Source organism: Akebia trifoliata, chromosome 9, assembly GCF_017979445.1.
Source record: "Akebia trifoliata isolate Shusen 1 chromosome 9, ASM1797944v1, whole genome shotgun sequence".
NCBI lineage: Eukaryota > Viridiplantae > Streptophyta > Magnoliopsida > Ranunculales > Lardizabalaceae > Akebia > Akebia trifoliata.
The window spans coordinates 24555696-24580506 of NC_141383.1; the positions used below are offsets into that span (position 1 = coordinate 24555696).

General features: G+C 35.2%; 2 protein-coding genes and 1 pseudogene across 9 annotated transcripts; 1 reads left to right on the forward strand and 2 right to left on the reverse strand.

The window, feature by feature from the left end:
- Positions 1-6072: 6072 nt before the first annotated feature.
- Positions 6073-9506, reverse strand: LOC147394918 (HIPL1 protein pseudogene; annotated as a pseudogene). The gene is made up of 3 exons (XR_015181318.1): positions 9450-9506; positions 8174-8967; positions 6073-8034 (listed from the first exon to the last, which is right to left on the reverse strand). The product of XR_015181318.1 is annotated as an HIPL1 protein pseudogene (transcript).
- Positions 8832-13655, reverse strand: LOC147394919 (uncharacterized). Its single transcript, XM_086453338.1, is given in 4 exon segments — positions 8832-8967; positions 9664-10176; positions 10288-10870; positions 10872-13655. Coding segments are annotated over 3 exon segments (3666 nt in total). The 3' UTR covers positions 8832-8967; positions 9664-9877.
- Positions 13656-17851: 4196 nt separating this feature from the next.
- LOC147394920 (zinc finger protein BRUTUS-like At1g74770) lies at positions 17852-23893 on the forward strand. 7 transcript variants are annotated; one of them, XM_086453385.1, is made up of 7 exons: positions 17852-18172; positions 19261-19455; positions 19539-19880; positions 20224-20457; positions 20891-21059; positions 21202-22555; positions 23056-23333. In XM_086453385.1, the coding sequence occupies exons 1-3, from the start codon at positions 17960-17962 to the stop codon at positions 19809-19811; spliced, it is 681 nt and encodes a 226-aa protein (XP_086309511.1). In that variant the 5' UTR covers positions 17852-17959; the 3' UTR covers positions 19812-19880; positions 20224-20457; positions 20891-21059; positions 21202-22555; positions 23056-23333. The 7 variants fall into 7 exon arrangements, 5 of the variants coding, with proteins under 5 accessions (XP_086309511.1, XP_086309512.1, XP_086309509.1 ...); XM_086453386.1 differs by having other exon boundaries at positions 21982-22555; XR_015181327.1 differs by adding an exon at positions 23388-23893 and having other exon boundaries at positions 17860-18172; positions 20891-22555; positions 23056-23274.
- Positions 23894-24811: the final 918 nt, after the last annotated feature.

Here is a 24811-nt window from a genome sequence, read left to right on the forward strand (position 1 = left end):
TTTCAAAAAGGCGCAAATCGACTAAATTCCTCAAAGCACCCATGTTAGGAGGGATTGATCCAGAAAGAGAATTTTGAGAAAGGTTTATGATCGAAAGTTTGCTCAAATTACCAAAAGATGGAGGGATGGAACTTGATATTTGATTTTCAGAAAAGCGCAAATCAACTAAGTTCCTCAAAGCACCAATGTTAGGAGGGATTGGTCCAGAAAGAGAATTCTCAGTAATTTTTAATGTGGCAAGCTTGCTCAAATTACCAAAAGATGGAGGGATGGAACCAGATATTTGATTTTCAAAAAGGCTCAAATCGACTAAGTTTCTCAAAGCACCAATGTTAGGAGGGATTGGTCCATAAAGAGAATTACTAGCAATTTGTAATGTGGTAAGCTTGCTCAAATTACCAAAAGATGGAGGGATGGAACCAAATATTTGATTTTCATTAAGGCACAACTCGACTAAATTCGTCAATGAACCAATGTTGGGGGGGATTGATCCAGAAAGAGAATTTCGTTGGAGGTATAGAATGGAGAGCTTGCTCAAATTACCAAAAGATTGAGGGATGGAACCAAATAATCGATTTTGAAAAAGGCGCAAATCGACTAAGTTCCTCAAAGCACCAATGTTAGAAGGGATTGGTCCAGAAAAAGAATTTTGATGAAGGTATAAGTATGAAAGTCTGCTCAAATTACCAAAAGATAGGGGGATGGGACCAGATAATTGATTTTCAAAAAAGCTCAAATAGTCTAAATTCCTTAAAGCACCAATGTTTGGAGGGATTGGTCCAGAAAGAGAATTATGAGAAAGTTCCAATTCCACTAAGTTCCTCAAAGCACAAATATTAGGAGGGATAGGTCCAGAGAGAGAATTTTGATAAATGTATAAGATGGAAAGTTTGCTCAAATTACCAAAAGATTGAGGGATGGAACCATATAATCGATTTTGAGAAATACTCAATTTGACTAAGTTCCTCAAAGCATCAATGTTAGGAGGGATTGGTCCAGAAAGAGAATTTTGATAAAGGTATAAGTTGGAAAGTTTGCTCAAATTACCAAAAGATAGAGGGATGAAACCGGATATTTGATTTTCAAAAAGTCGCAAATCGACTAAATTCCTCAAAGCACCAATGTTAGGAGGGATTGGTCCAGAAAGAGAATTTTTATAAAGGTATAAGATGGAAAGTTTGCTCAAATTACAGAAGGATGGAGGGATGGAACCAGATATTTGATTTTCAGAAAGGCGCAAATCAACTAAGTTCCTCAAAGCACCAATGTTAGGAGGGATTGGTTCAGAAAGAGAATTCGCAGTAATTTGTAATGTGGTAAGCTTGCTCAAATTAACAATAGATGGAGGGATGGAACGCGATATTTGATTTTCAGAAAGGCGCAAATCGACTAAATTCGTCAATGAACCAATGTTAGGAGGGATTGGTCCAGAAAGAGAATTTTTATAAAGGTATAAGATGGAAAGCTTGCTCAAATTACCAAAAGATGGAGGGATGGAGCCCGATATTTGATTTTCAGAAAGGCGCAAATCGACTAAGTTACTCAAAGCACCAATGTTAGGAGGGATTGATCCAGAAAGAGAATTCTTAGCAATTTGTAATGTGGTAAGCTTGCTCAAATTACCAAAAGACAGGGGGATGGTACCAGTTAATCGATTGTCGAAAAGGCGCAAATCGACTAAATTCATCAAAGCACCAATGTTAGGAGGGATCAGTCCAGAAAGAGAATTTTGATAAAGGTATAAATTGGAAAGTTTGCTCAAATTACCAAAAGATAGGGGGATGGGACCAGATAATTGATTTTCAAAAAAACTCAAATGGTATAAGTTCCTTAAAGTACCAATGTTTGGAGGGATTGGTCCAGAAAGAGAATTTTGAGAAAGGTCCAGATTCACTAAGTTTCTCAAAACACCAATGTTATGAGGGATTGGTCCAGAGAGAGAATTTGTATAAAGGTGTAAGATAGAAAGTTTGCTCAAATTACCAAAAGATGAAGGGATGGCACCAAATAATCGATTATCACAAAGATCAAGAATAGTGAGTTTTGAAAGTGTACCAATGTGCATGGGGATGGTACCCGTGAGTCCGTTCTCACTTAGTCTTAGATGGATAAGATGTGGGAAGGAAGAGAAATTTAAGTGGTCAAGCTTACCTTGTAAACCCATGTTCGAAAGGTTTATTTCAATTACGCTTCCGACCTTGTTACAAGCTATCCCGAGCCACTTGCATGGGCTTGACACAGTGGTACTGTTATGATCTATTGTCCATGAACTTAAAACAACTTGACTTTGAAGACTGTCTTTCCATTCGAGCAAGGCATTAATTTCTGATTCAAATGTTGTTTCTGTTTTGCAAGAAACAAACAGAACCCATACAATTACTAACAATGCAAGGGAGAAATATTTCTCGATATAGGCCATTGATTGTGGGTGTGACTTGTGGTAGCCAATACCCTTTGCGACTTATTTATAGAGTATTCTTGGAGTCATCACTTTAAAATTTACATCAATTCCCACGTTCTGACTTGGAGGTATGCATGGAATGGAATCATAGATGCTTTTGACTCAGTATGTCGATGAAAAGCATCTATGGTTCCGTATTTATCCACATCAGCAAAGATGCTTTTTTTATTTTATATATTATTTATTTTTTTTGTTGCCTTACATGTTGTCTTTGTCTACTTGTCTCTGCATAGTGAGCCGTACTGCAAAAATTGGTCAAATTTTCAAGTTATCAGCGCCATGTGGCAAGTTTTTTTTGCACTCCAACAAAATGTGGATTAAGTCAACTCACGATTTAGCCGTCCTGATTATAGAGTATTGATGGAGTGACTTTAAAATTTACATGTTGTTATCTGAGACGACTTAAATTGACGAATTAATTGATAATTTATCAATGATTAATTATAGAGCAACTCCAACAAATATTATTGTAGTAAACAAAAACCATATTTATTTAGTGAACAAAGTTTTTTTTTTTTTTCCTCAATGAAATTGTGTTAAATAAAGGATCTGGAGACAGAGTTGACTATTTTTGCCCATTGAACTCTGTTTGGTGATCAATTATTTGACTGATCCAATTGGGAGAAACAAACTATGAAAAATTTACACTGCGTTTGGATAGAGCTTCTTGACGACTTCTGCTCTTGCGGGGAGCTAGCAAACGTTTGGATAGATTTTTGCTTTGACGTGGAGAGGTTTTTGCTCTTGCGGGGAGAGGTTTTTTGCTCTTTGTGGAGAAGCTTCAAAGACCTGCTCTTCCGCGGAGAGGTTTTTTGCTCTTGCGGGGAGTGATTGAGCTTTTGCTCTTGCATGGAGAGGTGTATCCACACAGGCCCTTAGTTCATAGAGAGTAGATTTTGTGACACCAAACACATGGTTGGCCGAGATTGTGGATTAGCATTTATACATGAAAGAGCCAGCATCAATAAGAAGCAATTATATGAAAAAAGGGTAAATTCGACGGACCTTCACCCTATTTTTCACATAGTGAATGTTTCTGAAGTTTATGAAACTTTCGTCAATCTATCACACAAAATAATCAAATTGAACCTCAAGCGAAGAGTTGCTAAATCCAAACTTAGTTACTTATGATTTTGGTTCAAAGGGCAACTTGGCAAGATAGTCGATGTGAATCATCCATTACATGTTAGACCATAATTTGGTGTGGCCCATAGGCCTTCACAGTTTTCGTTTTATATAAAATTCGGATTTAAAAATTAAAAATAAAAGAGTTGCCAATAATATTAAGTGTCCCAATATCATTAGAATTATAGCGGTGATATTCCAATTTCAGTTGTAGTAGACAACCTTGACAGTTAATTGGGGTGTGTGCGTGTGTGTGCAAAAAATGGACTTGAGGGAGGAAATTGATTCCTTCCTTTCAATATTAGTTTTATCTTTTTTCGATTTAATGGGGGTTATCATTTAAAAGAGGGAGGGACAGATATATCGGAGGAGAGGGATTGTAAAGAAAAATAGCTTTAAGAATGGTGGAATGACTTTTCGGAGTTCATGATGTAATTCGGATTTTCAATAAATCTTGTGAACAAATCTTTGTTAACCAATCAACTACTCCAAAAGATCGATCTTTTAGAGAGGGGGAGAATTATGAATACAAGAGGATCACGGGGCTTAACTGGGGTGTGACACACACGTGAGAGTGGAGGAACATATTCACTCCATACTCCCTAGGGGATCCCCCTCACCCACAAGGGTGGAAAGAATCAAACCCATGACCTCCCCTTATCTTATCCATAAAAGTGGATTGCCTCTGCTATTTCTATATGTTTTCAAGTTTTCAATTTGTAAAAGCAAATCACCATTAATAAAAGTTCTGATCGATAAATAGATAAGTCTGGAAGAAAAAGAATCTCAAGGAAATAAGTGGAATTATCTTATTCTTGTAGGTTTTCTACAGATTTATTGAATAAATCATTAAAATTTATATGCATGTTTCTTTTGATATATTAGGTTTAAATGATTATCGACATTGATTTTAGATTTAATATTCATGTTATGTTTGAAGTTGCCATCTTAGCTAAGTTGGTAAAGGCCTCTGGACTGTTGATCCCACAACCTAGATTCAAATTTGATTGAACCCACTTTCACACTGACTATGAATCACCTTACTTGTTTAGTAATTTAAAAAAAAATCTTTAGAGCAACTTCAACAGGGATACAATTTACTCATTTCCATCTCTATTAATGGGGAACCGTGTGCTTATGGATAGCCGCTTTGGATATTCATGAGATATGCATTCAAATTACGCTACCCACAACTATTTTAATATTTTTTTAATTCAACCCAAATTTCAAACAGTCTGAAATTTTAATATTTTTCAAGCCAAAAGTTCAAAAACTTTTTTCCTTCCAAAAATGGAGAAGTTGTATCTTGCTACCCATAATGGCTCATGAAAATCCCACAACCCAAAATGGATAGTGTGGTGGTAGGGCATTGAAGACCCCTGTTTTGGATTTCATGATATTGAAAGAGGATGGAGAGTGGGATAGGTGGTTCGTTGGAGTTACTCTTATATGTGGTATCAAAGACAGGTGGTTACCAAATCTATATAACTTGGGTTATCCTATGATACTTTATAAGAGGAAAGGAAGAGAAAATTATGATACTTTATAAATGTGGATGATCGTGAGTTTAAAAGTTCAATTGATGATAAATTAAGAAAATTAACATAATACTATGTCGCGTTGTCGATCACAAATTACGTGTGTGGCCACATGGGAGACACAGACACCGACTGTCATACTGTGGTTGGGTATTTTTGATGAAATATACCCCCTAGACCTTAATTCAAGATATCTAACCCAACAATCTCCCAATTTAATTATGAGGGATCATGAAAAGAACGAGTTCTAAATCACATTAATCTCCTTTTTCGAATCCTGCTCCAACCCAAAGGACTCTTCCCCATGCCATAAAATTAACCAAGAATTGGAAGAACAATAATGAGAGGTCACTAACCAACTTTTCTTACCCGGCCCTTTCACAAATGTCCCACGGATAGGAAGAACCGAAGAACAATAATGATAGGTGTTAAGTAAATGTCTTGTATTCTGTTTGCGGTACACTGAGTTGAGGATCCCCGGGATACAATTTTTTAGGATTATGAAAAAGATAATTATGTAATATTATCTTAAAAGTTTTCTAGTTTGGGGAGATAGAAGTGTTTCAACAACTCCTGGTTTTTTAAATAGAGATCTCTAGGGTTGTAAAGCTGTGAAAGAAAATAGTGATTGTTCTTGATTTGATCGTGGATGTAGGCACACTGCTAGACAACGTAAATTCGTGTGTTTTTTGTGTGCAATTTCTGTTCTCTTTGCTACTTCGTTTTCTACTAAAGGTAACTAATCAACTTCTAATAAAACTATAGAATAGATCGAATGACTATTGCAACTTGATCGAACTGGTTTGGGGAATTAGCGATCTAAATAAGAACTAATAATATTTCGTAGAAGAATGCAGATAGAAAGGTAGCAATCTTTGGATACAATGCACTTATAATCAAATAAAACTAATTAACTTTAAAAAATTCTTATAAAATTACATAGGGGTACGTAGTAACTAACTTTTGATACAACATCTCAAGTCTCAACCAAACAAATCAACCACCTCATTACAACAATTTTATATATATATTTAAAAAAAACAATCCTCTCTCCGTAGACTCTTAGATAATAACATCGTCGCTTACAACATAAAACCTAGTAAAAGCAACAAAGAAGATGAGAATAAGAACACAAGGTCCTTTATTAGGACCTTCACGTGGTTCCCAGATGACGGAGAAGTGCTGGGACTTGGAGGAACGATTTTGTATACACCACTACTTGTTAAGAGAAAAACGTCCTTTCGATTATCTTCTCCAAATGAGTATATGTAACTCAAAGAAGGGAGAGGACTTCCCAGCATTGAATAACATTTGATTGGTGAGTCGACCGCACAATTGAAAGGAATCTTTGTAGAAGTGAAGTTCCCGCTATTTTTTGGGCTCTCATCACCTGCCCATAGATCATGAGCACACAAATCTGCATACAAGTACCTAGAAATCCATATATGAACAAGACGATTAATTAATAAGTTGATTCAAGTTTATCTATGCTAACCAACCGACTGTTTGAGAGGGAGAGAACTATGGATATAAGAGGGTCATGGGGCTTAACTGGGGTATGACACACCCGGGAATGGAGAAAAATATACATTCAATAATATATAGATGTTTCAAGAGGCTTTGAAAAACGTTTAAATAGAGGATCACCTTCTTTATTTGCATGAAGTACAACAATATATTTGTATTGCTAAGATTTGGATATTAAGTGAGTGATGGAGCTTGACTTACCTTCCATACATGATTGGGTCAGTCATGGACCAATAGAAATAACCACCTGTTATCGACGCTGATCCTTCGTTCTTATTTGCATTGGAATGGCTATATCCCATTAAAGAGTGTAGCCCTCAAAAACAAGCCAACCGTAATTTCCACCCTTAGTGATTATATCAACTTCTTCATATTTCTCCTATAAGACTAACAAGCGTAAGAATCAAACAAATTTTATAATGAGGATTCTACTTTCCATAGCCGAGCACTACCAAATCATTGAATAACTTAAACTATTGAGTACTTGAACCCATGACCTCAAAGTTGCATTGCAATATATAAAAAGAAATGCCTATTGGTCAGATAGTCGAAACTATCAGATTGACATGACCTACGGGTCACAAGAAATACAAGAAAATCATTCACAACCCAATTGCAATATTTATTTCTGACATAGAAAACCATGAAGAAGAATTTGACTGGAAACTATAAATTGAGACACCTAGGCTGTCAAAGAAAAATACAACGCCATGGATTTCTCAACCCGAGGGCCTAAATTTCTGGCTCCAAGTCCTTATCATCGAAATATGGATTATCACTTGGGATCGAATAGTTTCCCCATAAACCAAGGTCATCTATTTCACTGGCACCTGAATATATACATGACAAGGATGGAGCGCAAAAAAGGATTATAAATGATAAGTAAGTAATAAGCATACAATTCCAACTTACTACAAGGAATGAAATTAAAGAAATAAAAGATGGACTTTCCAATTGTTCATTGGCAGCACTTTCATTCCTTTCCTTCAAATTGATCTATTAAAGTTCCATTTTTATGATGTTTCTTCAAGCAATGGTAACTCTACTCATGGTTGATTCTCTAACAATGTAATCTAATAGGTGAGATTTCAAGCGAATTTTTACATAAGCTTCTTGTAATCGTAGGCATCCGTATGTAGGCATCTTAGAAAACTATATCCAAATGCAACAAAATATGTCAAAAGAAATTGATAGTTTTGACAACAAAGAACAAGAATAAACATACTAAGTAATACTCACTTGGTGTGTTATCTATGTCCAACCTCATAATCTTTCCAAGCAAGGATTTCTTGTTTTGGGAAAAATTATAAGGATCACCCTTACTTCCACCATCACCCATCATAAAATATAAATACCCATCTTCAGGTCCAAAGAGAATCTGCCCTGCATGATGACCCATAAATGGAAGACCCATCATAAATATCCTTCTCACCTCTAGAAAACATATAAAGGAAGGATTAGATTAGAATCCTTCAATGAGAATATTTCTAGATATTTAATAAAAAAATGTACAAATGTGTACCAATGAAGCCTGTGCTGCGGTACCATTAGCGGTAAACTCTGTGATAACACTTTGGTACCAACAAGGTTGTGCTCCATCATCAGAAGAAAGTTTTGAAGGATCACAATTCACGTCCAAATTACAAGAACACCTTCCAGTACATAGTGGCGATTGGGCCCTATCACAATTGAATGAAACAAAGAAGCAGCCATCACATGCAAAATTGGGAAGAAAGCCAATCCCATAATTCCATATAGAGTATCAAAATGTACTTCATCGGTCATATCCAAGAAGGGATTGGATTCATCAAGACCCAATGTTCCTCGAGATACCAAGTCAGGAACGGTTGCCAACCATATCTGTCCTTGTTGATTAGACACGAAGAAACAATTGAACCCATCAGGATGAGCAACCATATTAAGGTAAGAACCATTTCCAACTTTCTCAAGGCAGAGACCATTTGGAGGACTTTGAGTTTCATTATTATTTAGTGTAACTTCCTCACCATCGAAACAAACAGATTCATCAACGGAAGATCCACCAAATTCTTCGCAGAAATCAGTTTTTGATTGCCAAAGATCGGTAAGTGTGGATAAAGTGGAATAAAGTGGCACGCCAGTTCTTCCTTGCAATGAAGGCGCAAATGGGGAATTCAATATAGAAACATTTTGGCATGTATCCCAAACTTTTGTACAAAAGTCGTTAGCTACGCTGTTGGAATCAGTAGAATTTGATGAAACAGCGGAGTTGCATAGAACGAGAACTGCCCGTAATGCAGGTATTGTAAATAGCTCTGCTGAGAATTGATCGCATCTCTACAAAATATGTAAATCTAAAAAATTAGCAAATAAGAAAAGTTGTCGAACGAATAAAAATGCATCAAAAAACAAGAGTAATTGCTTGATAGGGGAAACATTTAGCATATTAGGCTACCTATTAACCTCACATTCATGATGGATTAGCATTCTTCCCAAAGGTGACATAAACAAAGAACTAACAGATTTTTTGGAAAGACGATAACCAACTTATTAAACATCTATGTACCATTTAAACAATTTCAATGAGATAAGAGTAGGTAAACCTTGAATCACGATCTTGAGATTCGATAAAGAGAAGAGGTAAGTCTCTAGCACTCTTGTAGTGATGTTCATTGACATGTTCTAACACTTGTAGAGTTGCATTGTGCTTACACACTAGTCGAATTTGGATTATTTTTTTATTGGTTTTATAGACCTCTTAAGGTTCCCGTCCATATATAACTCCATTTATTAGAAAGTTTGAAGTCACTTTTAATTACCAAAACGTGTATGATCATGTTGAATGGAAACGAATTCGATGGTTTTAAAGTGCCCATTTCGCATGTTTAAAAATAGTCACTTTAAAAACCTCCGAATTCGTTATCGTCCATGTTTTGGTAATTAAATGAACAGTGAGGCCGAATCGTAAATTTGTCAAAAGTTGATCAATTTTTTGTAAATATCCCAAATATATAGATAGAGATGATAAGTTACCTCCTCATGATGACTTCGTCAAAAGATTCCAGAACGAAGATGGAGATGCTTCACAATTGTCAATTTTATACTGGATTGGGTTGGATGAACTTGATACCCGACACAACTAAATTGTGTTTAATAAAGGATCCAGGGACTGAGTTGAGTGGGTGAATGTTTCTTCCCATTGAACACTATTTGGCTGATTCAACTGGTGAAAGAAAATTTGAAAAATTTAGTTCATAGAAAGTAGATTCTGAGACACTGAACGCATGGTTGGCCGAGATTGTGGATTAGAATTAACACAAGTAAAAGCTAGCATCAATAAAGAGACAATTTTTTCTTCAATCCGTCGATCAGTAGGAGGTGAAAGTCGCGGATCTAACACATCTTTTAGCGTTATTGTTGGATCACTTGTAGACCATAAAGACGAGATAAGTTCCCCGGGATGCCTCCCCATGATCACTTCTATAGCCAATACTCCAAAGCTATAAACATCACATTTTTCAGTCACAACCATTGTGCTTGCAAGCTCTGCACCCAAAAAAAACAAATGTATTAAAGCTAAAATAAAGAAGGTTGTTTGATGTGAACTTTGAAAATTTCACAATAAAGGAGTATAAAGAGTTTGTAGTAGAAACTTGCCTGGAGCGATATAACCATATGTGCCTGCAACTGTAGTCCATAATGATGAATCGAGCTTTAAAAGCCTAGCAATGCCAAAATCAGAGACAGAGGCCTCAAGTTCCGAATCCAATAAAATGTTTTTGCTTGATATGTCTCGATGAATGATAGGTGGAGTGCAGTCATGATGCATGTAAGATATAGCACAGGCTACACCATTGATGATATTCACTCTCTTACCCCAATCTAATTCCATTGCTCTTCCCTCATTGCATAGAATTTTATCTAGGCTACCCCTTTCCATATATTCGCAAACCAAAAACGTGTGTCGTTTGTGAGAGCAAAACCCATAAAGTTTCACAATGTTTCGATGTCGAATTTCTGTTAATACTCGTATTTCATTCGCAAAACTCTTCATATCGTCTAACTCCTCGTCTTCCTGCGTACAAAGCTTCTTTATAGCTAAAACATGACTTGATAACTCTGCCTTGTAAACTCGTCCATGTCCTCCCACCCCAATACAATATTTGTCATCGAAATCTTCTGTGGCTTCGATTATCTCTTCGTATACAACCTTTCCATCATAATTCCATATTGCAAATATATCCCCACTTCTTAATGCAATATCCGTCTTCTTTATCCTTCTCAGATTTATTCGTCGACGAAAAAAGATAGAAGACTCCGACTAGAATAAGAACCAATGTGCCTAGGAGTGAGCCAACAATGACAACAAGTAATTTGTGTATATTTTTTCCAGCACCCATATTTTTAGATCGATTGCAAGGCGGCAAGGGACCAAATTCACTGCATAAACCTTTATTATTACTAAATGCCTCTAGTGAAGCATTTCGAAAAGCTTTGCTATTAGGAAGAGGACCCTCTAACTCATTATTTGAAAAATCGATGAATGATGATGACAAACTAACCATATCACTTAAGGAATGAGGAATGGAACCAACGAGTTTATTATGGGAAAGATTCAAGCTTACTAACGTAATCAGATTTCCCAATTGTGGTGATATTTTTCCAGTGAGTAAATTTAGACTAAGGTCTAGTAACTCCTGTAAGGCTCTCAGATTGCCAATCTGATATGGGATGTTTCCAGTGAAATTGTTTTTGCTCAAACTCAAAAACCTCAATTTCGAGCAATTGCCCAATTGCTCTGGAATCTTTCCACTTAACTTATTCATCGAGAGGTCTAGGAACTCCAAATTGGATAATCTTCCGATTTGCAATGGTACTTCGCCAGAGAGTTGGTTATCATTCAAGCTCAAATTGTACATAACAGACAACTTACTCAACTCCCTTGGTATCTCCCCAACAAGTTGGTTTGAGGAAAGGTCGAGTACATGTAATTGAGTTAATTTGCCTAATTCCTTTGGTATCCTACCACTGATCTTGTTACCATGGATTTTCAAAGATTCCAGATTTTGGCATTCTCCCCAATTTGGTGAGAGAACACCAGACAATGTATTGTAACTCAAATCGATATAATTCAAATTTGGATACAATCCAAAGTCTTGGGATAAACTTCCATCGAGTTGGTTCCTTTCAAGTCGAACTCGAAATAAGCTTGTGCAATTTACCAAGCTTTTTGGAATTGGACCCATGAAGTAGTTGTCATTTGCAGTGAAATTTTGTAATGACCCACTTTTACACATTTGTTGTGGTAAGTAGCCCGATAAGTTGTTATAAGACAAAGCGAGATTAGAGAGAGATGAAAGATTTCCAATATCTTGAGGTAATGAACCAGATAATCGATTTTCAAATAAAAACAATTTTTCTAACTTCTTCAAAGTACCAATGTTAGAAGGGATTGGTCCAGAAAGAGAATTTTGAGAAAAATGTAAGTTGAAAAGTTTGCTCAAATTACCCAAAGATGGAGGGATGGAACCAGATATTTGATTTTCAAAAAGGCGCAAATCGACTAAATTCCTCAAAGCACCCATGTTAGGAGGGATTGATCCAGAAAGAGAATTTCGAGAAAGGTCTATGATCGAAAGTTTGCTCAAATTACCAAAAGATGGAGGGATGGAACCTGATATTTGATTTGTAAAAAGGCGCAAATCGACTAAGTTCCTCAAAGCACCAATGTTAGGAGGGATTGGTCCAGAAAGAGAATTCTCAGTAATTTTTAATGTGGCAAGCTTGCTCAAATTACCAAAAGATGGAGGGATGGAACCAGATATTTGATTTTCAAAAAGGCTCAAATCGACTAAGTTCCTCAAAGCACCAATGTTAGGAGGGATTGGTCCATAAAGAGAATTACTAGCAATTTGTAATGTGGTAAGCTTGCTCAAATTACCAAAAGATGGAGGGATGGAACCCGATATTTGATTTTCAGAAAGGCGCAAATCGACTAAGTTTGTCAATGAACCAATGTTAAGAGGGATTGGTCCAGAAAGTGAATTTTTATAAAGGTATAAGATGGAAAGCTTGCTCAAATTACCAAAAGATGGAGGGATGGAACCCGATATTTGATTTTCAGAAAGGCGCAAATCGACTAAGTTACTCAAAGCACCAATATTAGGAGGGATTGGTCCATATAGAGAATTCTTAGTAATTTGTAATGTGGTAAGCTTGCTCAAATTACCAAAAGACAGGGGGATGGTACCAGTTAATCGATTGTCGAAAAGGCGCAAATCGACTAAATTCATCAAAGCACCAATGTTAGGAGGGATCAGTCCAAAAAGAGAATTTTGATAAAGGTATAAGTTGGAAAGTTTGCTCAAATTACCAAAAGATAGTGGGATGGGACCAGATAATTGATTTTCAAAAAAACTCAAATAGTATAAGTTCCTTAAAGTACCAATGTTTGGAGGGATTGGTCCAGAAAGAGAATTTTGAGAAAGGTCCAATTTCACTAAGTTTCTCAAAACACCAATGTTATGAGGGATTGGTCCAGAGAGAGAATTTGTATAAAGGTATAAGATGGAAAGTTTGCTCAAATTACCAAAAGATGAAGGGATGGCACCAAATAATCGATTACCACAAAGATCAAGAATAGTGAGTTTTGAAAGTGTACTAATGTGCATGGGGATGGTACCCGTGAGTCTGTTCTCACTTAGATTTAGATGGATAAGATTTGGGAAGGAAGAGAAATTTAAGTGGTCAAGCTTACCTTGTAAACCCATGTTCGAAAGGTTTATTTCAGTTACACTTCCGACCTTGTTACAAGCTATCCCGAGCCACTTGCATGGGCTTGACGCAGCGGTACTGTTATGATCTATTGTCCATGAACTTAAAACAACTGGACTTTGAAGACTGTCTTTCCATTCGAGCAAGGCATTAATTTCTGATTCAAATGTTGTTTCTGTTTTGCAATAAACAAACAGAACCCATACAATTACTAACAATGCAAGGGAGAAATATTTCTCGATATAGGCCATTGGTTGTGGGTGTGACTTGTGGTAGCCAATACCCTTTGGGACTTATTTATAGAGTATTCTTGGAGTGATCACTTTAAAATTTACATCAATTCCCACGTTCTAACGTGGAGGTATGCATGGAATGGAATCATAGATGCTTTTGACTCAGTATGTCGATGAAAAGCATCTATGATTCCGTATTTATCCACATCAGCAAAGATGCTTTTTATTTTATTTTATTTTATATATTATTTAATTTTTTTTTGTTGCCTTACATGTTGTCTTTGTCTACTTGTCTCTGCATAGTGAGCCGTACTGCAAAAATTGGTCAAATTTTCAAGTTATCAGCGCCATGTGGCAAGTTTTTTTTGCAATCCAACAAAATGTGGATTAAGTCAACTCACGATTTAGCCGTCCTGATTATAGAGTATTGATGGAGTGACTTTAAAATTTACATGTTGTTATCTGAGACGACTTAAATTGACGAATTAATTGATAATTTATCAATGATTAATTATAGAACAACTCCAAGAAATATTATTGTAGTAAACAAAAACCATATTTATTTAGTGAACAAAGTTTTTTTTTTTTTTTCCTCAATGAAATTGTGTTAAATAAAGGATCTGGAGACAGAGTTGACTATTTTTGCCCATTGAACTCTGTTTGGTGATCAATTATTTGACTGATTCAATTGGGAGAAACAAACTATGAAAAACTTAGTTCATAGAGAGTAGATTTTGTGACACCAAACACATGGTTGGCCGAGATTGTGGATTAGCATTTATACATGAAAGAGCCAGCATCAGTAAGAAGCAATTATATGAAAAAAGGGTAAATTCGACGGACCTTCACCCTATTTTTCACATAGTGAATGTTTCTGAAGTTTATGAAACTTTCGTCAATCTATCACACAAAATAATCAAATTGAACCTCAAGCGAAGAGTTGCTAAATCCAAACTTAGTTACTTATGATTTTGGTTTCAAGGGCAACTTGGCAAGATAGTCGATGTGAATCATCCATTACATGTTAGACCATAATTCGGTGTGGCCCATAGGCCTTCACGGTTTTCGTTTTATATAAAATTCGGATTTAAAAATTAAAAATAAAAGAGTTGCCAATAATATTAAGTGTCCCAATATAATTAGAATTATAGCGGTGATATTCCAATTTCAGTTGTAGTAGACAACCTTGACAGTTAATTGGGGTGTGTGCGTGTGTGTGCAAAAAATGGACTTGAGGGAGGAAATTGATTCCTTCCTTTCAATATTAGTTTTATCTTTTTTCGATTTAATGGGGGTTATCATTTAAAAGAGGGAGGGACAGATATATCGGAGGAGAGGGATTGTAAAGAAAAATAGCTTTAAGAATGGTGGAATGACTTTTCGGAGTTCATGATGTAATTCGGATTTTCAATAAATCTTGTGAACAAATCTTTGTTAACCAATCAACTACTCCAAAAGATCGATCTTTTAGAGAGGGGGAGAATTATGAATACAAGAGGATCACGGGGCTTAACTGGGGTGTGACACACACGTGAGAGTGGAGGAACATATTCACTCCATACTCCCTAGGGGATCCCCCTCACCCACAAGGGTGGAAAGAATCAAACCCATGACCTCCCCTTATCTTATCCATAAAAGTGGATTGCCTCTGCTATTTCTATATGTTTTCAAGTTTTCAATTTGTAAAAGCAAATCACCATTAATAAAAGTTCTGATCGATAAATAGATAAGTCTGGAAGAAAAAGAATCTCAAGGAAATAAGTGGAATTATCTTATTCTTGTAGGTTTTCTACAGATTTATTGAATAAATCATTAAAATTTATATGCATGTTTCTTTTGATATATTAGGTTTAAATGATTATCGACATTGATTTTAGATTTAATATTCATGTTATGTTTGAAGTTGCCATCTTAGCTAAGTTGGTAAAGGCCTCTGGACTGTTGATCCCACAACCTAGATTCAAATTTGATTGAACCCACTTTCACACTGACTATGAATCACCTTACTTGTTTAGTAATTTAAAAAAAAATCTTTAGAGCAACTTCAACAGGGATATAATTTACCCATTTCCATCTCTATTAATGGGGAACCGTGTGCTTATATGGATAGCCGCTTTGGATATTCATGAGATATGCATTCAAATTACCCTACCCACAACTATTTTAATATTTTTTTAATTCAACCCAAATTTCAAACAGTCTGAAATTTTAATATTTTTCAAGCCAAAAGTTCAGAAATTTTTTTGCTTCCAAAAATGGAGAAGTTGTATTGTGCTACCCATAATGGCTCATGAAAATCCCACAACCCAAAATGGATAGTGTTGTGGTAGGGCATTGAAGACCCCTGTTTTGGATTTCATGATATTGAAAGGGGATGGAGAGTGGGATAGGTGGTTCGTTGGAGTTACTCTAATATGTGGTATCAAAGACAGGTGGTTTCCAAACCTATATAACTTGGGTTATCCTATGATACTTTATAAGAGGAAAGGAAGAGAAAATTATGATACTTTATAAATGTGGATGATCGTGAGTTTAAAAGTTCAATTGATGATAAATTAAGAAAATTAACATAATACTATGTTGCTAGTTTTCAAATTACAAAATTAACATTTAAACAAGGAACTAAACAAATTTGGATCTCATAAATGCCCCCACCTTTACATTTAAACAAGGTCATTTTGATAAATAAATAAAAAACCCTAAAGAATTGCAATCACACGACCATGTTGTTAGTTTTCAAATTACAAAATTAACATTTAAACAAGGAACTAAACAAATTTGGATCTCATAAATGCCCCCACCTTTACATTTAAACAAGGTCATTTTGATAAATAAATAAAAAACCCTAAAGAATTGCAATCACACGACCATGTTGTTAGTTTTCAAATTACAAAATTAACATTTTCTCTATGAAATGTTAAAATCCTTTTGATTAATATTTTAAATTCAAAATAAGCCCTCTTAATACATGTGTTTGCACATGAGAAACACTTACCTAAGTAACTTGCTAAGATTTCAAATCTTAATATAGATGGAGCTCAAATGGATTACCAAAATGGCAATCCAACACAACAACCACCTTCTAGACCCCACGTAGTTCTGCCCTTGCCAAAAACAAAATAAATAAATATCTATATCTATATATATATATATATATATATATATATATATATATATCTTATTTTAAGATTTGAAGAAGGATGAAGAAGAGATAGGGATCAGTATTTAGTTCTACTTATACCCAGGATCGGAATCTAAATAAAGTATCGGGTTCCAATTCCTATAAAATTTGATTCCAGATATGAGATCTTTAGAACTAGAACCGACCCTAAAAATACCCAATACCCATCGAGTACCCATTAAGATTGATATTTTATTTTTTGAAAAAGAAAAACAAGATACGTATCCAATAAAATAAATTATTATTTAAAAATGTAATAATTTAACTAGTACTTCCTCAATTGAAAATTAAGATTAGCAATGTGTTCTTCAAGAAAATCAAACTTCAGAAAATAAAATTGTAGAAAATTAGGGTATAAATCATGTATTTGTTGTTGAAATTGTATAGTATGTGAAAATGAATGGACGCTCATATAGAGAAAAAGGTAAAATTAAAAAAAAAAATCGTATTTTCTCTATGTTTTAATTTTAGTTCAAGAACATTTACTTCAAGATTTCTCCTTGTTAGTATGTAGTATGTAATTAGACTACTAATTTCATTATAAATAAAATAAATTTACTAGTTGGATAGCCAAGTGAGATTGGATTCTTATCGGATCGTTAACATAGCTACTCAAAAATGATTCAACTAATCTGTTTTGGGTACATTGGATAATTGGGTACTTGTTGACACCTTAAGGAGAGATAATAATAAGGTTAAAATCGTAATAATAAAGTTCAAGTTCAACAACTATTTGGTAGGGGATTAGATTCGATTAATGCAGATCAATTCGGAAAAATTTCGTAAAAATAATAAATAAAACTCATCATCTTCAATATCTCAAAAATCCCTATCTTGTTCTTGAGATTTGGGAGTTGGAGAAAACAAAATTTTGTGGATGACGAATAAAGTTTTTATCGAATTCAACGATTAATTGATAAATCAACAATTACTTAATTGATTCGCCGATTTAATTGACTAATCAATTTATAAAATTTTCTCAAAAAAATTCGAAGAATTTTGTGAATATGTTAGACACCATACCTAGATGATAGATTGGGGAGAAAACAAAATGATAGATTAGGGCATTTAGGTCATTTTCCAAAGTATTCTAGAATAGACCGAGGTAAAGGGGCATGTCATCAGTTTGGGGCGTGTGTTGATGCTGCAGAGGTGGTTTCTCGCCATCAATGGTGGGTTTTGGGAAGGTGAATGGATGGTGAAGATTCTCCAAAATTTTCCTTGGATGGTGGGCCCTCTCTCCAGTTTTCGAATCATTGATGCACCGATTCTTCTATTGGTTTCGTTCCACAAAGCGTTACGCCCCCAACTGGCGGATCTACACTCACTCACTTCTTCGTCATTGGAGATTGAGGTTTTTTTTTTTGTTTGATTAGTTAAATTTTATTTAGTTTTGGTTTGATTAGTTGTGTTGATGTTTGGAAACTTGTTATTGGTTTTTAGCAAGATTTTGATAGGGCGTTTAGTTGTTTCTAACCCAATTTAGTTAGTAAAATAGTTTTAATGGTTATTAGATTTGATAATTCGAGGTGGAGGAGGTTAAAGACGATGGGTTTTAGGGGATGATATCTTTTTATTTTTATTTTTATATATAACAAAGATGGAGAAGGACGAGAGGTTAAAATGTTTATTCTTCTTCAAAGAAAAACCTAAACCTCTTATATCTTAGTTTTCTCATTCTCTCCCACAACCTATCTATCGCTCCTTCTCACTCTCTCTTTCTTTCCACTCCATCTCTCTCCTTCATTCTTTTCCACAATCTTTCTTGCTCTTTATCCCTCATTGGTTTTAGGTTTGAAGTATAAGACATTGGTGGATTGTAAAAAAGAAGAAGAAAAGAACGGTTGTCCAATCTCTTTGACATCTATTTAATTGTATGATTGATGTGTGATAAATGAAAAGTTGGTGTGCAGTGAGAGTTCTCTAAACTTTATTAGCTTTCTCCCTTTTTATATTTTTTTAATTTCAGGTTTGTAACTATTAATTATTTCAAATTATACGCATTATTTCTCGGGCACAATCTATGAGGTCTAAGATGGAACTATTGAAGTTTGACCCAATTTATCACTTATTTCACAGAACCTGAAAGATGGAAGAGAAACACCACATGTTGATTTTGATTTTGATTTTTTGAGTAAAAAACCAAAAGATGAAAAATCAGTTTCCTTTTGATCGTATTGAATTCTCTATCATTGGACACTAAGAAGGTTCTAATGAATGGAAGAGACCTATTTGATTATGCTTTCGTCCATCCAATAAAATGTTCTACACTCTTTATGTGCAAGGTTTGAAATTTCTAATGAAGATTTATGGTTCTAAGTGTGGATTAAATTGTCAAATAACTGCTAGGAGGGAATGCTTTATGACCACATGGTGAAAATGCCTTTCTTTTGTGATAAAATCGTAGTGATGTATCCTAATCTAATATATATTTCGATGCAGGTTTTTCCTTTGTTGATGGAGCGGTTCTCTTTCAAAGAACAAGCTTCACTTATTTGGCAATTCATGTGGAGTGTACCAATAATGTTATTAGAGGATTTTCTTCCCTGGTTGACATCCTATCTTCCTACAGAAGAACAGGTCGATGTTATGCATTGTATTAAAGTGGTTGTTCCTAAAGAAAAGCTATTGCAAGAGGTAAACCATTATGTGATCTCATGCTAATAATCTTGTACCGACTTTCTAATTGTCAGAGTCTGAATAATTGAGTATCTATGAAGGTTATGGCATCTTGGCTTGGTAAGCAAAGCCAACCTTCTTGCAGAACCTTAAATGCCAGAGAGAATGAAAAAGGAACTTCAGATTCCTATGAGCCATTATACCTGAAGGAGTTGCCAAAAATATATTCATCTTGGAAAAGCTTTTCCGGAGAAAGCCGAAATCAAGATAATGCTAAATATCATCCCATCGATGGTCTTCGTCTTTGGCATAGTGCCATCAGGAAAGATTTGAAAGAAATTCTAGAGGAGCTCCACGACATAAGAAACTCTTAAGATTTTTTCCTTTTTAACTTTAGTCAGTGGCCAACTAAAATTCCTTGCAGATGTCGTCATTTTCTATAGGTATCATTATGGTTGCTCAAGCAATTCCTCTTTTCTAAAGGGTCTTTTTAACATGTGTTCTAAAGCACACATTAAAATGCATTAAATATACCTTGGGAATTGATTTTCATACCAAAACTGCCCTCAAATATTTTTTCCACCAAAAATACCCCCAAATGCTTATTTCCAAGGTGTATTTAATTCATCTTAACCCATGCCCTTAGGGCACATGTTAACAAAACCCTTTTCTAAACGCGATAACTCCTGGTCAAGGTGTTAGGTGGACAAATCGTGTTAACTTTTTTTTTAACTTTATGTTTTTTCTTTGTCGTTTTATTCTAAAAGATGAAGTTGTTATCTGTAGTGATGCCTTCAAGAAAGTCTTCTTGTCAGTTTTAAATGAACTTGCTAATGGTTACTTATCTTTCTTCGACAAACGGTTCCCGGATGACAGTCAAATTGAAGGTCTCTTACGGCCCTACAGAACATTAATTCACAAAATGAAACATCTTCCTAGAAGCTTGTGGAGAAGCTGTGCTGGGAATTGGAATCTTTCATTGCAGGGATTAGCAAACACTTTGCTTTTCAAGAATCAGAGGTACATTATTGGGTTTTTTGTAACTCTAAAATAGGAAGTGAAGAGGAAGTAATTTGAAAGAACGACTATTACTCGTCAAATTAATTTTCCAACATTATTAGGAGCTCATTTGGAAGAAAGTAGTTTTGGGAGAAAGTAACTTTTAGAAAGTAGAAAGTAATTTTCTGTGCTTCTTAAAAAGTTAAATTTTTTTACTTTTTAAAAGTAGTTTCCTAAAATGAATCCAAACAAGTTTTTTAACTTTCAAAAGTTTAAAAAAAAAAAAGTTAATTTTTTATATGTATCCAAACGGGCTCTAGGCGAATATGGATGAGTTACACTAACTGTTAAATTTATCCAACATCTGCCAATTCTACTTCCGAGAATAATTTATGTAAATAGCCTAAATAATCTTAGAACAGCATTTAACACTTAATGATACCTTTCTCACTAGGTCTTTCCTCTCATTCGCAAGCATTGCAACCACAATATGCAGCAAAGGTTATTATACATGAGCCTTCGTATGATGCCTCTTGGGTTACTAAAATGTGTGATAACTTGGCTTTCAGTACATTTAACTGAGAATGAATCGAAGGCTGTTCTTCATTGAATAAAAATGGCAGGTCTGTTTTCGAATTATTTGAATGCTCACAAAAAACATTTGATACCAATTGTTTATTTTAGTATTTACTGAACCCAAGATCCCTTTCCTTTCAATGTACAAGATTTGAGTCTGACACATCTTTCGCATCTCTCTTGCATAAGTGGGTCCGGATTGGGTATTCTGGGAAAAAACTCCGTTGAGAAATTCAGAAAAGAGTCGCAAGAAATGTTTAGGATCAAAAGTTCTTTCATGCCTGAAAAATTCAAGGATTTAGATGTAGATGTTCGACCTAATAAGGCAAACAATAACGCTTCTGATTCTTCATCCCACAACGTGGAAGAGTACAGCAGATTGTACTCCAGTGAAATCAATCTACAGGTATTTTTCCCCGAGGCTTTAAAGAAATTATATCCCCTCTCGAAATTTCTTTATGAGAAAAGCGACGCCGGTTCTAGTCTCAATCCAGAACTCAAACCAATTGACCACATCTTTCTCTTCCACAAGGGCTTAATGAATGATCTAGAATACCTCGTCCTTCTATCAGCTAAGATGGCTGAAAATGTTGGGTTCCTCATGGAATTTCATCAGCGCTTCCGTCTCTTACGGCTTCTGTATCAAATCCATAGTGACAACAAAGATGAAATCGCCTTCCCAGCTCTAGAAGCCAAGGGGAAATTCCAAAACATTAGCTATTCATATCGTATTGACCATAAATTGGAACGGAGCATTTCAATAATATCTCCACTATTCTTCATGAAATTTCCGAATTGCACTTTTCGCTTTCTTTTGAAATTTCTACTGTTGCTGATGTGACATTGGATCAGAGAATGCTGAAGTATTGTTAGATGTGTATGAAACTCCATGGAATGTGTAAACCAATGTGTATCACACTGGAAAGCATTTTTGCCTTGAAGAACTTGAACTTTGGCCTTTATTGACAGAGTACTTTTCTAACGAGGAGCAGAGTAAGATCATTGGATGCATACTTGGAAGGACAAAAGCTGAAACTATACTAGAAATGATACCTTGGCTTATGGCATCCTTAACACCTGGAGAACAACATGGTATGATGTCGTTATGGCATAAAGTGACCAAAAATACCATTGGAAATCGTTGCTTCTTATCTATCAAAGGAAGGTTTTGGTGATCCAGAAATAAAGACTTTTTTGGTGATAAAGACGTCACATCTCCACCAAAGGGATCTATTGGTGCTAATTTTGAACTTTCTGAAAATGGAATTGAAGATGATACAACAAAGAGTTTGAGTGGGGATGTGGGTAGTTACCAACTTTCAGAATGCAATGAGAAGCAGAAATGCCAGAAAGCAATAGATGTCACAGATCGGGTCGAGAAACCAAGTGAAACTTTACACATTAATCAGAAATTTAGACATCAAGAGGAGCACATTTTGACATTGAGTCAGGAAGATATGGAGGCTGCAATTCGAAGGGTGTCACGTGACTGTACATTAGATCCTCAAAAGAAGTCATACATAATCCAGAACCTGCTGACAAGGTTGATGTTAATAGTTTATTTATTTACTTTTTTTGTATTTATCTTTTAACCATGATGTTGATGATGCTTCAATGAAGGCTTCAATTCTCTGGACAGAATTGAATGAAAGAACATGATTTGTTTAGCCGACCCCAAATATTTGGGATAAGGCTTCGATTATGATGATATCTATACATTTTGTGCTTGGACATCTTGATTTCCTCTTCTTTTATTATCATTATCAACACCCTATCACAAAAAAGTTAGTTTGTCCGGCTCTTCTTTTGTGCAATACATGGTTTAAAATATCATGTCGATTGAATGTTTTAGTTAATGAAAGAACTGATATGGTATGGGCCAATACAAACTGATACATTTCTGAAACATTCAGGGTCAATGTTTCGTATCAACGTATTCAATCTGATATTTTAAACCATGGTGCAATGTCATATATATATATATATATATGTGCTTATTAAACAAGTATGTGAAAATTTACAGGAGCTTCCTTTATGTTTCAGTCGATGGCTTGTTACGCAACAGAAACCTCATCAAGAAGTAATTTTTACAAGCATTGATGGAGAAATTCCTGTTCAGTTTCCTTCTTATCGGGATCCACTCAAACAAACTTTTGGTTGCAAACACTACAAGAGAAACTGTAAACTTTTCGCTGCTTGTTGCAATCAGTTATTTACATGCTAATATTGCCACAATGATGTGGCTGATCATTCAATGGACAAGTATGTGTCGTCTCAGTTAAATTTCTACTTTTATCCCATTTTCATGTTTTGGTTGGTTCCCCCCTTCCCTCCCTTTTTCATGTTGGGTCTTGCTGCTTTCAATATGTATTCAGGAAATCGACTGCCAAGTTGATGTGCATGAAATGTTTGAAAGTTCAACATATTGGTCTGATACTTCTGCTCCATCTGCAAGCTTTATGATGATGAAAGGGTATTATTGAAAAAAATGTGTTGGAGAATGCAAACCCATGAGGTCTTGGACGTTAGGCACTCCACTATATGTACAAAGATTTTTCTTTGCTTACCTGTTGTATATGTATGGTTTGCATGTACTTAGAGGATTGGGCAAGATATGGTGTTCTAAGAGGCTAGTTGTCTCGTCTTTGCTAGTTGGGCATATAGGCTTGGGGGATGTTAGCATTCTCCAATACATTTTTTTTTCAATAATAACCTTCCACATATTTTCTTTTAGTTAAAAGATAATGGTATATTAATCTTTTTACGTAATTAATGCTTATTTACATAATAAATGCTAAGGGCATTTAATTTTTAGAATTAAATGTCTTGTTAACAATAAATGATTTGGGAATCAATGCAAACAAGCATTAATTATATAAAAGACCAATATACCTCTATTTTATTCATTAAAAGACAATTGACAAGGGTATTATTGAAAAAAAATGTGTTGGAGAATGTTAACGTCTTCCATGAGATCCAAGACATCATGTGGACGTTAGCATTCTCCAACACATTTTTTCCAATAATATCCTTTCACATTTTGTCTTTAAGTAAAAAGATAAAGGTGTATTAGTCTTATCAATGGATGGGACGAGATGTCAAACTAAGTTTAGAAATCGTACGTCGGACATACATTGGTGATAAATTTAGATGGTGCTCGAGATGTAATGCCATGTGAAGTGGAGCGGATCATCTATAGTGTGTTTCCTCTGTAGCTCCAACCAACGGTTTGAGTGTATGCCACATCATCAAGAGGTTTCATCCAACCGTTAATGTTAAGGAGCTTAGTGACCGTCCACTTTTGAATACTAGATTAGAGCCCCAAAAAATCTTATTTATTTATTTATTTATTTTAAATCTGATCTAAACCATGAATCCAAGAGATCTGTGTTGTTATTTTTATTCAATTGGATGTTCTATGGACTGTAAAAACAAGAGTTACAGGAGAAACGCGCCACAGAGGATCTGCTCCCCATTTGAAGAGGGATTTGCTGACATGGTGCCACGTAGGCTTTGGAGTGTTAGATGTCACGTAGGAAGATCATGCTTGTTGATGTAGCAACAGATGAAGAGTATTCCCCTCATAATGATTCCACGGCCAGCATGATTGTTGACATGATGAACCAGATCGCGTTGTCGATCACAAATTATGTGTGTGGCCACATGGGAGACACAGACACCGACTGTCATACTGTGGTTGGGTATTTTTGATGAAATATACCCCCTAGACCTTAATTCAAGATATCTAACCCAACAATCTCCCAATTTAATTATGAGGGATCATGAAAAGAACGAGTTC

Coding starts and splice junctions, on each gene's coding strand:
- LOC147394920 (XM_086453383.1), top strand. CDS start 17,960: ATGCTGCAGAGGTGGTTTCTCGCCATCAATGGTGGGTTTTGGGAAGGT. Junction 18,173..19,260: donor CTTCGTCATTGGAGATTGAG/GTTTTTTTTTTT, acceptor ATTTCGATGCAG/GTTTTTCCTTTGTTGATGGA. Junction 19,456..19,538: donor AAGAAAAGCTATTGCAAGAG/GTAAACCATTAT, acceptor GTATCTATGAAG/GTTATGGCATCTTGGCTTGG.